The sequence below is a fragment of the Ciconia boyciana genome, chromosome 9 (genome assembly GCF_034638445.1).
Source record: "Ciconia boyciana chromosome 9, ASM3463844v1, whole genome shotgun sequence".
NCBI lineage: Eukaryota > Metazoa > Chordata > Aves > Ciconiiformes > Ciconiidae > Ciconia > Ciconia boyciana.
This window is the reverse complement of record NC_132942.1, coordinates 19,056,789-19,073,548: the sequence shown is the minus strand read 5'-3', so window position 1 is coordinate 19,073,548 and position 16,760 is coordinate 19,056,789. Positions and strand designations below refer to the sequence as shown.

General features: G+C 35.8%; 1 protein-coding gene across 6 annotated transcripts in view; it reads right to left on the bottom strand.

Annotated features, from left to right (window-relative positions):
• Nucleotides 1-16,760, bottom strand: part of RANBP17 (RAN binding protein 17) — a 162,007-nt gene that overhangs the window by 131,184 nt on the left and 14,063 nt on the right. For all 6 annotated transcript variants that reach the window (XM_072873456.1, XM_072873453.1, XM_072873458.1 and 3 more), the window contains 7 exons: nt 15,471-15,544; nt 14,892-15,011; nt 14,489-14,635; nt 13,154-13,326; nt 11,839-12,032; nt 7,700-7,805; nt 5,992-6,127 (listed from right to left, as the gene is read on the bottom strand). In XM_072873456.1, coding sequence (XP_072729557.1) covers nt 5,992-6,127; nt 7,700-7,805; nt 11,839-12,032; nt 13,154-13,326; nt 14,489-14,635; nt 14,892-15,011; nt 15,471-15,544 — 950 coding nt within the window. The remainder of the gene's footprint in view (nt 1-5,991; nt 6,128-7,699; nt 7,806-11,838; nt 12,033-13,153; nt 13,327-14,488; nt 14,636-14,891; nt 15,012-15,470; nt 15,545-16,760) is intronic.

Genomic DNA, 16,760 nt, shown 5'->3' with positions numbered 1-16,760 from the left:
CAGAAACAGAAGAGTCAGAATTCTAACTCCTACTTTTCTACCTTGGGTCCCTATCACTTTTAGTTAAGGCTGGGGCAAAAGAAAAGCATGGCTTGCTGGAACACCCTGTTGCCAGTGATCTTCACTTCTGTAGGTATCCCTCGAACAGGAGCCACGTGGTACAAATTAAAATTACCTCCAGACTTCTCTGAACACATTCAGGGCTACTGTTTGATTAGAAAGAGCAGAACAGGGAACCTTTAATTGCTTCACAGCGGAGCAAAAGAGTTTACCTAAATGCATTTTAACCAATAAATTCTTTTTAATATACAAACCAAACACCAACCTTGCAAGCATAACTATTCTGGTTAAGTTTATGGGTGGGATTTCTTAAAAATTGCTCTGCTTATAAAAGCTGAAAACAGAACTCCAGAAATAATCTGTAATCAGGCTCTGCTAAAGAGCATAGCTCAGTCTCAAACACTTGCTATTACTAATGTTTTCACCACACTACCCTTACCTAACACGTAAATAGGTTCCAGTTTTGACCTCTATGCTTCAGGAATGGCAAGAGCAAACTCAAGGGATAACTCCAGTTAAACAGCGCCACATGCTGTAGAAAGTAAACATGACAAGTGCAAAATTAAGATAAAAACACTTAATCTCAGAATGCCACAAAAAACCCGGAGTGTAAATATGTGACATGATAGACAGCTCTATGCCCTAATTCTAAACCCTATTTAAAAATATTTATGTAATTAATAAGTTTTATGTAATTTCTTTCTCACATATAAACCCACTGTAATTGTCCACTAAATACTTCTATTTTCAATCACAAAATATTTAACAACTAAAACCATTCCACCCAAAAAATGAAGATGCAAAGAAACCAACAATAAAAAGAATCTTATTTCTGTATGCAAACATTTTTCAAGAGCACACTATTAGAATAACTCTTAATTGTACCTCAAGAGAAAAGTCTTCAACAAAACCCATCTTTTTAATAAAATCCTTGATAAGCTGTACAGATATGAAAAACTGAACTGAACACTGTTAAAAGTGTCAGAACTCCAGATTATGAAGATGCCTTAGTGTTAAACTTGTTTCAAGTTGAAGATACAATTCTAAGTTAAAGTAAGAAATTTTAGTAGTTAACTTAGCTAAGTTGAATTTCCTACGATATATTAATCGGTAAACCTACCCAACAAGTTACAGGCTGATTTACTCTTGGCAATCTCTCACTACCAATTAGAGACCGTCAGAGAGCCAAATACGCCTGCCCATGCCATCAACTGCTGATCCAGCCTCTCCCCCAGGGGGGAGCTTGGAATAGATGCAGTTTGAACCACTCTAGGGAAGGCTCTGAACCCCTCCTGTTGCTTTTTTCCCCTCCAAGGACAAATCTCTGATGTGTCTGGAAGCAGGAAAAGGTCCTGGCTAACAACTCTTGCCTTTTTATCCTTGTTTAAGCCTTAATTAGTGTCCCAAGTGCAGACATGTTGAACTATATTATCTGTGTTAACAAATACACTCTGCAACAACACAAGCAGCGTTGAAGCATGAGGAGCAGACCTCAAGATCCGGTCTACCTACCACAGCAAGGTAGGAACTTGCATGTAACTCATGAAGCACCTGCTCATTAAGTGACAACTCTGCTCTAACCCACAATAAAAAAGGCTGCTAAAATACATTCTTAGCACCCGCAACTTACTTTTTGCACTTGCCATGGGAAGTTACGCAACTCAGCAGCGATGTCACCAGATGGTCTCTCTAAACTGCAGACTATCCAGTGTAAGCCCCCCCTGTGGCTGGACAGCTAAGAAGAGATCTTCCTTAGCATGGATAAATGAGGAGTGAACTCATGTTTTGAGCTGGAAAAGGAGTCAGTCTGCCAACTCTCCATGTTCAAAGACACTTTAATTCCTGTCACTCTCAGTACTCACACTCTTTTTCCTTTTAAAATGGCTGTAATGAGATGTAATTGAAACATGCCAGGCTAAAATAAAATCCTGAAATAACAGAAAAATTCTTTATAGGTGGCTGATCAACATAACACACAATACAAATAGGAGGGCTCATTTCCCCCCTAAGCATGCTTTTCACTGGCTAAGCCATAGCAAACAACTATGACCATTTGTAACAGTCTTATTAGGAAGCACAAGATTAGACCAGCAGGACTTCTGGTTTATTCTGTACTTTACGGAAGAAAGAATTAAGTATACCTGGACATAAATCAAAAGCCCCCACAGCATCTTGGGTAGTACGCACCAGTATTCTGTTACTCGGAGAGTTAAAAAGCTTTCCCTAAGTCTTCCTTGCTACAAATTAAGCCAATTGCATCCTGTCTTTCCCTTGAAGGGCACTGAAAACATCTGATCACTAGCTTTTCCAAAACAACTCTTGACATCCTTGATTTTGGTCCCATCCCAATATTCTATTTGCTAAACTAAACCAAAGCAGTATCTTCTGCATCTTATTTGTGTTGTTGTACTCTCCCATTTGTCTACAGTTTTCTCAAAAGTGTGGTGCCCCAAATTGGACACATTATTGCAGCTGAAGCCCAGTAAGAACCAAATATTCAGAACTGAATAACAAATTCCAGCTCCTGACATAATATTCCTACTACTACATCCACAAAGATGTTGCATTTTTCTTGTATGCAAAACCAACACATACTGTTGCGTCACCCCTGCTTGCAACATACTCATCTCCACAGCATTTTCTGAAACAATGCAGCCTGGTCAGAGACTTCCCAGTGGTAGTTGTAAGTGGGAATTTTCATTCCTAAGCACGGTGTTTCACCAGCATTTTAAACTTTCAGGTTATTTCTCCAGCTTAGGAAGATCTTTCTGAATTCAAATTCTGTCCTTTGTGATCACATTTCCTCCCAGTCTAGTGTCACTTGCAAATATAAATAAATAACTGTGTAGTTGTTGGTATGTTAAGAATATTGCAAAGGAAAAGTCTAATTCAAAACAGCAGTGTTTTCTCTAATAAATAACATGTGTTTGATGTCAGGAATCAGATTTCAGTGCAATATTACACTACTTACAGTAGTGGCTAACAGTAGCACCCTACAGTAATGCTAGAGCTACCACAGATAGAAGCTGAGACTACAATTTCAGTAAAGCATAGCGCAGTGCTTTTCCAGCCAACTTATTTTCTACCACCCTGCCAGCATCCAAATCAGCACTATGCTGCAAAAAGATGACTCTACGAAGGCTAAGTCATATCAGCATTAAAACAAAATATGTATGGATAGACAAGTAGATACTAATAGTGCTGTACAGTACCAGAGAATCCAATCTAGTATCCAACAGAAATGTAATATATGTATTCATTCAAAGGTCTATCTGATCCAAAAGACACTATCTTGATGTATTATTTTTGTTTTGGAAATGTAATGGTACTAAAAGTATATTACAGTATCATGAAAAAGATCTCCAAGGTTTTGCTATTCTTTCTTATACAGCAAGCCCCAGTGGACTGTTTAATAAGAATGCATTAATTCACCTAGCCAATTTTCTTTTTCTATAATGAGTTTGCTTTTATTATATGCACATAGTTAAGAATATGAGTTAATGAATGAACAACATTTGTATATTTATATAGAAGACTTGTTCTACAATTTAATTAGCCTTCAGAAGCCAATATTCAGCCTTCTCTAACCATTATCTGTTTTTCTGTATGCAAGTATATGATCAAATAAATAAGTATTTTCAAAAAGTATTTTAACATGGCTGAAGCATGCAGAATTTCCATTATCCATTCTGTAAATACAACAATTCAAGCAATCCTGAATATTTATATAAATGTGTACTAACTTAGTCATTTGATATATGTCTGATTTTTCTGCTTCCAAGTGTGAGCCCTTTTATTGCATATTTGTAGATAGCTGCCAGCACGACACAGTATCAGAGGATTTACAACTGTGAGGGTAGAATGCCATCTGCTGCTATACTTGCTGCTACAGCAGGATAAAACAGAAGAATCATACACATGCTGCCTTCTGCCTTTCTCTTAACTGTAAAATGTATACGAACACCTAATTTTTTTAAATTAAAAATTAAAAAAAAACCAAACACCAAAACTGGGAGCTCAGATGCCTTTACACACAGCTTTTGTTATAAGATCTGGTAACATAATGTGATATGGACCACAGGGTTCTATCAATGCAAATGAGAGGCTGTTGTATCAGGCATACTGGAACAAAACAAAAAAGGAAGTGTAATTTGACTGCAAACTAAATTATACTGGTAGATATTGTAATCAAACTATGAAAAAAAAAACCCACACTTTGAAAATGCATTTTCTATGGAGTTGCTAGACTGGGGCTAGAATTTAGAAACATCCCTTGAACTGTTATGTATCGTGAAAGCCTTGCAAAATTCCCACTTTCCCAGTCTGGTTACATACAAGACACATGTCATAAGCAAAGGCACTATACGGAATATGATATATTACCAGTCTGATTCATGTCCACTTATCAGGGCGGGGGGAAAAACCAAAACAATAAAACAACACAAAACCATTTTCTTAAATTCATCCTACAGTTTTCTCCCATGTCCCTTCGGTGAAAGTTAGTTCTTTCTGTTCAAAGTGCCCTTCAATAAATCAAATTGAAACATTAGCCAGCATTTTACTCAAAAATTAACCATTTAACCTTCCACACACAATGCAATTGCAGAGGCAGTCTTTGGTTATTCAAAGCACATTGCTGAGCTGGATAAATTCATATGTATTGAATTCTGGGGTAGTTGGCAAACATTCAAGTTTTACATGTTTTTTCTACTGACAATGGAGCTCCAGGTGATTAAGTATAATTAATGCACTTCATTTTTTTGCCCGCTGCTTCACCCACATACAAAGGCTTCTTCCAGCTTTCTATAAAGATGGACATAAAAAGCTTGGGTATACAATCTCCTGTAACAATCTGTTATAGCATACTATCCATTGATAGGGTTCTCCAAAGTTACACCTCAATCAGTCAGAGTATAAGGTGACATCAAAACCCTAAAAATCAGATAGAAAGAAAAAATAATCTGGGAATTACAACTACTGTACAGCCATGTTGCCTTTGAATTGCCATCAACAGGAGTTTTGCTAATGAAAATAAGGGGAGCAGGAGCACATTTTTCCTGTGTACCTTCTATTAGTTAGAGCAGTTCACCATATCCAAAAATAACAAATCAGCTTTGACAACTGAAAGGAACACATTGCTTTCATGAAAAAGTAGTTCAGTATAGTGTAAAACTTTATTTTTAATATTAAGTGAGGAACCATTCAATAAAGTTGAAGTACAGTTCAAACCTGAAGGGATAAAAGAATTCTTGAGATTAGGACCGTTCACTAGAAAGCAAGGATAGAGTACTACACAAGCAAAACCAAATCTCAGTCACTGTCACAATTCTTGCTAAAGATTTGCTTGGGGCTCCAATAGAATTTTCAGTCTTTCTCAAGATCAATTGATCTCATCTTACTGACATTCTCTTTATAACATCTATATTATGACTGTCCCCTACAGTTAAGGTGAATTAACTGCCACTTCTTCAAAAATGCATCTTACTTTTCCCTCTTCCCTATTTAAAATGCAGAAAAGCCAAGCAATGTGAGAAATACAGTGGAAACCACATAAATGAGTAACTGTCAAAAGAACAGAACTATTAAAAGAATAAATCTTGTGTACCCAGCTGTGAAATATAACACAATATAGCAGAACCCAGCTAAATGTTTTAAATAAAAAATTGAAATGCAAAGTAACCTAAAATTGTTTAATGAACATCGCTGTTAAAATATTAACTCCTTGCATGCCAAAACTCAAAAGCATACATGGTGGGAAGCCCGCTCAGATGAACAACACATTAATAAGTTATCTATCTATCCATCTATCTCTCCATCTAGCCAATCAGCCACCACTAAGCTCAAGAGCTTTTATGTGTAAGATATATTGGCAGGTCAATTTCTGCTCAGGCTTTTTCATTTCAAATGTTGTGGTTTACAGCAAATATTTACCTTTGAGGTGTGCTGAAGCTGGTCTCCCACATATGTTTTACGGAACTGATCCAAGAACCACAGAATTGCCAGTTCTACTTTTTCATTACTAGATTGTGGTAACTGGGCATCCATCAAAGATATCAGCTGAAAAACTCTTAATGACAGAAAAAAAAAAATTTCAGGAAGAATTATCAAATTAAATTATATTGTCACAGTTAATTTCTTTAGGAACCCATCAGTCATTTTTTGTTTGCCTAAGTTTCTTCTAGGATTTTGTTTTGTTTAGATGCTAATTATGCTAATTGACCACTAATAAACATAAACATCAACATAATGCTTTTCTAATTACTTTGTCACTTGAAATTTTCTCAGATACATATGTTATACTGTGGCGAGTTTGTAAAATGTTTTTTTGTTTCTTAGAGCATCAATTCCATGATGAAAGAAACAAGTTTGAGCATGGGTCTCAAACTGCAAGATAAGAGCTGTTCAAGTTCCCTGGAAATTGAAACTATTGTACTTGGAAATAAGTTTACATATGCAGTATATAATGCACTGTCTGCCTAGCTTCTTCCCACTTCTGTGTCTCCTAAAACATCTGAACAAACATGTATTTTCTGACCTAAATCCTTACTTGGTATATATGTCCATATTACCAGGACTGATTTCAAAGAAACAATTTCAGTCTATGTCAGCTAAGAAAATTTAATACTCTTTTTTTTTTTTTAAAGGAATATTCCTTTATTTAATTTCCCATGTTCTTCTGCTATCTATTCCTTGAAATCCTAATTCCCTAGCAATCAAAAAAATTATTCTCCCCTTTTGCCAATTCTGAAACATATAGTCACTGGATTAGAAGTCAGTATCTACTTCATCTGTAAGCTTGTATATTAAAACCTTTCACTTTTAATAAAAACATAGTGGAAGATTGCTAACACCACAGAGCCCCAGGGTAGATTAGGAAGGCAGGAAACAAACAGAATTGGATAAAAAGCTTTACAAGTTGTATGCCTGTTTTCATGTGTTAGCTAGTGGATGTAAATAACAGGATCAAATATGCACACCTTTTTTAACATACTTGTGGGTGAAAACAAGGATTAAGGAAGTGTTTGCCACATACTCGGTGTTTGTCACAAGGAATACATGTCATTCACAAGAATCCCGAGCTCACCCCTTGCCCTAAAACTTGCAGAAAGAAGACTCTAGCATGCATATTTTTAAATCGAGCCTTCTTTTTTATTCCAAGCTCTAGTCTAAAAATAAGTCTAAATTTTCGATGGTTGACCAGCAGTTCCTCTGCACTTCTTCACCTGCAATAATTAATGTAAAGGAAATTGTGCAGCAACTAATAGCCATAACTCACAACTAATAAAATAAACACTTGTATACAAGTAGTATAACGCACAAATGAAAACAGGTAGCTCTATGGGCATATCTAAACACTGCTTACAGTAAGCAACATATTTGCCTTTAATCCTCTTCCCCTCCTCTGAAACATAGCTTTGAAATGATAGCCTTAATGACTCCTTCACTGCTCAGGATGATGAATCAGGAAAGATCAAAGCCAGTGGAATGGTCTCAATCCACAGAAAGTCAGTACAGTCCTTGAGCACCCACCATCCAAGAACTGGACAAAAATTGAGACATTTAAATTCAAAATATCTGCTGATACTACACGTCATTAAAAAAAATTCAAAATGAAGAATTCAAAACAAGCAATACTTACCGACATGATAATTCTCCATCCATGGCATCATGTTCATCAGTACTAGTGTATGTTAATCGTCCTCCCACAAAAGTACCCACAAAATAGACAAGCCATGCCAGACATCCTAATGTTAAAAAGAAAGAAGAACAGTTAATGATTATAAACCATTATGCTAGTACGATACACTTCCGTAAGGTATCAGCAGTTCTATAAGGTATCAGACTGTGGAATGCTGTCAAGAGAATGGTTAGGTTTCTCCCTTTACCAGATTTAAAACCTACCCAGACAAATCAACTAGCAAAAAATTCTGAGCAGAACTGACAGATAAACTAGAACAGCTTATTAACCTGGACATGCTTATAAATAAAACACAAAAGAATTAACCTAAAATACAAATTAAGCCAACTCAGCCTGGTAAGATTAGATACACGATTAATCTAGTATCCTCACCTGCCTGCCGCAAGTTACTTCAAGGCACGGAACAATTTAATCTACAGTGGGGTGTCACATCTACTTATCATAGCATTAGGAAGTAATTGAGACTCACTACAACCCACTACTTTCTTAGTTCTATTTCAAGTAAAGAATTCTTTGTAATATTAAACTACTATCTAAAGTGATTTGCACATAAGAAAATATTTATGTCATAAATCAGACATATTCTTCAAGAAAAGAGTTTGTGAACTACCACATAGTTTTGAAACTCTCTGTGGACTGTCTTCTAAAAGGGTTTGAAAGGCAGAGCCCATCCATTTCAAGCCATGCTGTCATGCCTTCTGATCCTCCAGATTATTTAGCTGTCAGTTTCGACTAAAGCACTTCTAGGATCCACTGGCAAAGTCCTTATCAAGTAAAGTACAATGTAAGGATCACAATTCCTGTAAAGCTAATGTTCCACAAACAACTCCTTGAGTTTGTGTATGTAGTGTATTTTGTACAGACTTCCAAATACTGAAATCCCACTTTATAAATATGGAACTCACTGAACTCAGGGGAAGTCTTCCAGCCTTTCTCTGCTGGAAAATCATTGCCATGTTGCAAAACCTGGATTATTTTAATCTCTCTGGCACATTAAGGTGGAATATCTTTAAATTTGACCTACTGATACCTACTCAAGGCACACAGATTCCTACTTAGCTTTTTAAGCTGTGAGTCCAGTAACTAATGGCATCCTCACTCAGGAAATATGCAGTATTTTTCCCTAAAGTAAGATCAAAACCAAGACTTGAATAGCAAAGTAACATATAGACCTGTCAAAACTTCAGGATACCGCTAAAAGTTTCTTCCTCAACTGCAACGCACTGAGAATACAGAGCAGTAAAGCTACTTTTAGACTCCATCTTCATTTCACAAAATATACTTTGTAATAAAATTGCTTGAAAATAACAACACAGTAAAGACAACTTGGAAGAGCTTCCATATAAGTTAAATCAAGTTACAAACAAGGCTTCTCAATGAGTGAGATATTTACATAAACTAGAAGATGTCTTGCCCTCCTTACTAGGATTTTACCAAGTGATGACAGTGTAACTTACAAGAGTGAAGACAATACCCTGATGAATAAAGTGTCTTCTGAACATATTTTGAAGTTTAACATAAAGGATAACTACAGATAAACAAATGTGGTCACGTTATGACTGTAAAACAGTATTTTATTTTGGATATTTCTACATATGTATCAGGACACGTACAGTATCTACCAAAAGTCTTTAGGTTTTATTTCATGTTTGTTTCAAATATCTGATGAACTAGTCTTTATTTACATAACATTAAACTTCACTTAATTTCCCTCATGTTTTGCATTGTTCTATTTTGAAAAACACAGAACTGAGATAGCACTAAATGCTGTACTTCCTAAGCTCCTTCAACCAGGAATGATTAATAGTCCTGAGGTGTTCCAGTATCCTTATGGCCTTAATCTGGTGACTATACATCATAAGTAATTCTATTTCAGTCAGAATTATATAGTGCAGTGTGTTCTATACATAAAAAAGATGCTGAGATCAGGTATACATGAAAAGATAATGAGGAGTATGGAATAACATGCAGATGATTTCAACACCAGTACAGGAAAGCATTCAGGTTTATCTTAAGTCTCAGTCTTACTTTAAAAAAAAAAACCACATGAATATGTAATACACATTACATGAATATGTAATACATATTCTGAGATCTGTAACAGAAAACACCTTGTGACAGGGAACAAGTGTTGACTTTTGAGACAAGACAAAATATATGAGGAAGACTTCCAAATATCTTCTCATATTTTTCCTGTTCCATTCCTAATAGTCTGGAAGGACAGTACCAGCTGTCCTACGACCAACATATTTCCCTGTTTCAAGACCTGTGCTTCTTTACAAACAAAACACTTCCAAGGAAAACCCCAGACACACTACACATTGCAGTACAAACAGCTGTTAATTTAGGACACTAAGAGATTGCACCATCATTAGCAGAACACCAAGGAGCTGAAGTGTCTAGGAGAACACACATTGCTCAAATGAATTTAGGATTAACAGCAACTAAAGACTGGCCATTTGAAGATGGTATCAAAAAGCAATTGTGAAGTGGTGCTAGTTGGTTCAAAGAGCAGAGCCCCCCCTCTTGGCCAATAATCTTTCTTAAAATAAAAACCTATCTTCCTTTTTACAAATTGCAGTAGCTCATTTTTAAGGACATAGTTATTTTTCTGATGATAGCCCTCTTCTCTTAGCACAATACCAATTAATAGGTATGACTTCTTTCCCTCTTTTATACCTTCACTATTTAAAATTTTCAGTGCATTTGCTTTTGCAATTACTGAGGCAGACAACATCTTTTCTTTTAGAAAATAATTATTGCTGTAATAATCTGTAATTATGGTTTATAACAGCAATAATCCCAAAGAAATCAGTCATTACCATAGATCACAAGTAATCATTAACTACTGTTAATGACCCATTTCATGGGGATTATTGTTTTAGTAAACCGTGACCGCATCACTATTGATACAGAGAGCAAGACAGTATAATAAAATGAGATCTTAATATTACATTAACTTATTTTGTAACATTAAAAGCCATTAAACATCTAAATTTAACTATGTATATCTAGGGGATATAACAGTTATTGTTCAATATGAGCACAAATGTTTAGTTTGCAGAAAAGAAACACAATATTTAAACTGCATCAAATGCTTTCTAATGCATAATGAGCACTGACACTGAAAGACTCCAGCTGATTGTTTCCCTTTGGGCCCCCATGACTGGGGAATGGAGTATAAATTCAGACTGCAGCTGGCCAATGAAATCAGGTCATTAATGAAAGTTCTCCCAAATAAAAGTTGATAGGTGCATGGAAGAAAGTGGAATTAATAAAAAAGATAAGTAGGAGGTCTTATACAAATTAGTGAAAAAATAGGTCCTACACAGAAGAAAATCAGCATATTCAAACTGTCAACAAAAACCAGCAAAATAAATCACAAACATTTAAGAGCATGCAAAGAAACAGCTGTATTATGCAGTAACCTGTCTCACCTTTTCAAAACAACACCATTTATCCATGTAAAGATGCAACAGCCATAAGATAACTATATCAGGAAAGAGCCAGTAGTTATAAAGACAATTTAAGTGAGAGACAGAGAGGACCGAAACAGGTACATAAAAAAAGTATATATAAAAAGTACTTATTATTTTTACAACTTACACTACAATAAATAACTTGAGTTTCTTGAAAATTAGGTAATTCATCTTAACAGAGCTGTATAAAATAAATTAAGGTTTTTAATGTTACATTAATTTTTAGAGACAGATAAACACAGAAAGAACGAAAGTTAACGTCTTCATTTTCAAAAAATGTTCATCAAGTTGCAACTGGTTCCCGTGAGGGCACCCGAGGCACTAAAATGTTGATTTTCAGAAATTAAAAGTTTTTACAGCTCTCACGCCTATATTCTAAAGATGTAACAAGATGTTAAAACAAACACATCAACTGCCAATGCATCCTATTTAATACAAAGACAACTAGTGAAAACGTGGTGCAAGGTGACTGGGATCATTAATTCCTAGTTTGAGAAAAAGTCTAGATATATCTGCCATAAGATCACCACTCTTTTTCATATGCAAGTATATGGTTATTGGCACATAAAACACAGTCTAAAAATTAAATTAAATACTAACCTTCCTGAACTGTGATTTCTAATGGATTCCTACTAGAAGAGTGCAAGAGTTTTTGGTAGTTTTGTGCATTTTGGTCAAACAACTGTACAAGAAATGTACAGGTCTTTTCGTATTCACACCTGCTAACTGTGCACAGTTGCTCCAGCTGTTGGAAAACTGTAGCTGTATCATCCAATGGATCTTCTAAGCCATCTCTGGAATAGAGATAAAAAGTAACCACTTAGCCACTATTGCTTAAAAGCTGATGCTGTTTTCCCATCCAGACCTTGAACCACTGTTACTGAACTGCTGAACTATAAAAGTCTTAGCAGCTGATGAATACAACAGACAGACATAAGATCTGATTTTATTTACATACATACCCATACACATCCACACAAGCACAGAACAGTATTCTATTTGTGCCTTCCTCTTAACACATTTTAAAAAGCAAAGAGGAAGTCATTAGGAAGTCAGCCTTTAACATACCTATGGTGATAACCTAAGGCAAATAACACCAAGTATACCTTAGTCACTAAACAGTAAAATGACAGATTACATAATTTGAAGACATGAGATTTTGGCTAAGGTGAGACAAAAGGACAACAATGGTGAAGCTGAATGCACTTCCCCACACAAACTGAACAAATGACATCACCTCACTAATGTAAAATTGAAAAGGAAAAGCAGATGTGGCTTATTCTGCAGTCCCATAGTCTGACAGGAGATCCTACCAGCAGGAATTCATAAAGGCCCTTGGAGAAAATTAAATCCTTTCAGCAATCTAAACACTTTTTTCTTATTTGCTGTATTATAGTGTGGACTATAAGGTCATTTCCTTAAACTATTGAAAGGAAGATTTGAACTAAGTATATTTAAATTGGCCAATTTCAATCTTGCCACTTTCTAGCTTGTTCTATTTGGTCTTGCCCCTTCTTGTGCATGGGGTTCATTCTGCTTTCCCCCATTGCCCCCCATTCTGCTTACCCTCCATGGCCCTAGAAAGTGACTCATCAAGAAAACATGTCACAGCTGAACAATATAGTTTATTTAGATAGTCTTAAAAAAAAAGGGGTGGGGGGGAGAATAGGCTTTTTTCAAAACACAAAGGCCCATGAGAGGAAAAACAATTAGAATTTACATTTGATTTTGGCCTGGATTTAACAAGCAAAAGGAGTAAAATGGTATCAGCCAATTAAGATAATCTAAAGAAATTGCCATGGTAATCAGAACCAGTGTATTTAGATTTTTAAACATAACCAAAATATAATATGCCAACAAATCAGAAAATTAAACATTCCGTATTACAGTTTTAAAGCTGCAATTGCAAGCTTACCTTATAACTACAGGAACACATTCCAGTCTAGAAGTAATGTAAGCTTTTGTTATCTCAGGTGCATATGTATCTAAGAGGTGGGGTTCTGCCGTTTTCACAAAAGGTACAGATGCTACCATTCTTTGCCACAGAGTTAGCAAATAATGAACACTATTTGGAGCGAACTCCCAGTGCTATAAGAAAACAAAACATACTGCTGTTAAAGCATCCCAGTGTGAAATTTTAGTTGCAAAACATGATGCTTTTATCTTAAGTAGTCTTATTCATTCACATAACTACTGAAGGACCCAGTCAGAACTGAGACATACTATGGCACACATTATAGAGTAGATCCAGAATTACTTGTAGGGACTCTCGCCTCCTTCAAGTGAAATCCACAATTCGAAACTCAGAGCTAGGCCTAGATTCTTACACAGTGCATGGTGAGATTTAAGTGCTATAAAAGGGCCATTCAAAAATCCTAAATGTTGAGTGGGAAACTGTCTAGAGCCACCTAACAGGAAATGTAAAAACAGACATGCATCTCAACTCTATTTTCTCTTCCAAGCTTATGGAGCTGCCATTGGCAACTCAGGAATTCAAAGGTCAAAATCTTCTCTTAAAGAGATTTTGTGAAGATTTTGTCACTATCTTCAGCTGTTATTCTGAAGACCAGAGAAAGACTCTGGAGGAAATGCTAAAATAACAATTGTAGTATTACTCAAACAGTGTGCATGCCTTTATCTTGGTGTGTTTCAAATATAAATCTGTAGCATTTTTAATACTGTGAGAATCCTGATCCTGTGGTATGTGTCCTTCTCATACAGATGTGGGTCCCTCAAAAATTTAGACATTATTCCACATAGCTTCTGAATCCAGCTCAGATGGGAACTTTGCACTCAGCAGCTCAGCACACAGGCAACTGTGTGTGTGTGTGTGTGTACACATATATATGCACAAAAGCAGAACTCAAGAACCTAGTCAGTGCAGGCATTTCAAAGTTTACATGGGAGCATAGCTGTAAGTATTTTCGTGTTGGATAAAGGGTTTAGTTTGCTGGGGTTTTTTTTTTTTTGAGGGTGAGGACTAAGGATAGAGGATTAACATCCATCTATCTCCTACTTCAGTTGTAATTTTCTTCTTTAAATCTGCTCCCATTAAAAAACTTCATAGCAAGAGTGGGAACCAGTTCTAGAGAATTTAGAAATCTCAGTTACATCACTGACAAAATATATTTTTTACGTAAAGACAAACCTCACTACCTCTTCAAAAAAACACCAATACCGAGAACCAGGATCGGTCCTCTTTGACATTCAAGTATTGCAGAAAAGAGAACACTTCTGTATATGTTCTTACCTGTAGGCTAGTAATAGTAAAATTTGCTATAAGTTGGATGACCTCTGGGTAATCTTTCACCATTACTAGCTCTCCTAGTTGATAGTTTGTCTTTAGCCGAGCCAAAAACCGACAGAATTCATGGTAATTACCGGGATCAGATAAACCCTAAATTTGAAGAAGCAAATTTTTAAAAGTTAACAGCTTAATCTAACAGAAATTTTATGAGCACTATTGCTAATTGGGTGACAATTTTATTTGCATAGGGGTTTTGCTTTGTTTTGAATAGAAAATCAAAACAAAACGATGTCTGGCTGAAAGTGGTTTTGATAGATGCAGTAAATTAATGAAGACTGTAACTGGAAAACCAAATCCACAGCTGTTTTAGCATTTCAAATAAATAATATCAAAAATAAAAAGATACCTGTGGATTTTCAAGTACTTGTTTCACTCCTTTGATTAGATTACCAAGATATTTGGCACGTTCTGGATTGCTGAATAAAGATCTCCTTGTAGAAGCAAACTGAACTAAACAAGAAAGTGCCTGAAGAATAAAAAAAATAGTGTAAGATTAAAAAAAATTAAACTTTCAGAATAGTAACCTCTTAATGTTTGGAGCAATCCAACCTACTGGTGTCTGTAGCACATTCTGTGGCTGAAGATTATTTTTGCAGCAATGTCTATATGATCATTGAACACAAATATGGCTCAGTTTTAAAACTCCCTTTTACAACAGCTTCTGACTTCATCAAAATAATTAGGTGGATGTTTTCTATGTGGCTGAATAGGGCTGAACTGAGGGAGGAAGGATTTGAATCCTTTCAGATTCAGAAATGAAAACTGGGGCTGAAGTTCAAAGAAAAGACATCATGACTGGGCACTGAGCCAGGGGACTCAAAACATGGTAACACACAAAATAAAACAGGGTCTTTTGGACAAAGTATAGATGTAAAAAGACTATTTTCCATAATTACTTGAGTGTAAATCACTACGTGTCACTTACTAACTGAGACAGCATTGGTGGAAGGGAATGATACAAATCAAAAAACAGGTCCAAGGTCTCTGGCTCCAGGAAGACTACGGAAAAAGATATGTTGGTTTTATCAGTCTCTACAAGCAATAATTAAGTATCTTTATTTTAATAGAATCATCTTCTTTTTAACAAAACCAATAAAAGTGAGATATCACTGTAGTTGAGACTAAACTACGAATAGATGCATTCATTGTACAATATTAAACAAAGCACTGTTCTCTTTTTATCACATTTAATCTATCCTATAGCTCATAAAGAATACTTCCCTTAAACTGCAGATGATGCAATACTTTGTCTGTTGCTTACAGAACACTGTTCTGTAATAGATGTAGGTAAACTGATTTCTTCAGGTTACTACAGTAGTACACAAAAGACAAGACAGGTTCCAGATACTAAGGATTAGTTTAGTCTGTATTTAAACAAAGGCAAGTTTTTAAAAAAAGTTCCACAGACTATTCTGAAGTCTACAGACTGATAAACAGAAAAAAATACTTTAAACACCAAGTTACCAATTCACTGTGGAATCACATCAAATGAACTATAACATTACCCTGTTTTATGAAGGGCTAACAACAGGGTAGAAAAAGTTCACCGATAATTCATAATTAAGTAATCCCACAAATTAAGTAACATTTCAAAGTTGTTCCATTTATAAGCATTATTTTATATGAAAACTTGTGTAAAACAAAGCATCGTGTAACAAAGGTTAATTTCCTTAGACAGTCTGTGTTTAATGACTAAAGAGAGATGCCTCCATGGACAACGTAAAGTATCTAAACTAAAATCTCGGGAAAACCTATCCCCTCCTTCTTCCTAGGGGGTCTTGGGAAATTATTGTCACTTGCCCAAATTCAGCCTTCTGTCAGTATTCCCCTGCTTGCCATATATTATTGCTCTTCATCCCTCACACTGTGATTAGAGGCCACTCTACAGTAATGGAGAAGGAATGGAGTTATGCATGGAAACTGATGAAGAACAGTATCGTTGAAATCAGGAGCAATATCAAACACTACAGAGCGTCATGCTGTACAGGTAAGCCAGAATTCAACCTCCCATCCTGGGTATGGGAAACTGTGCAGCTGCTTTAGCTAGATGTAACAGACTTCCAGTCAGGCTCATTTATTTTGCCAAGAAGCAGGATAAATTAGCCTACAAGGAGCTCCATGCTGCTAGTGCTAAACTGCGTCCATTACCCAAGGTAATTTCATTAAAGCTAGCTTGGACATATTTATACTAGACCACCATCTGCACTGTATAAGC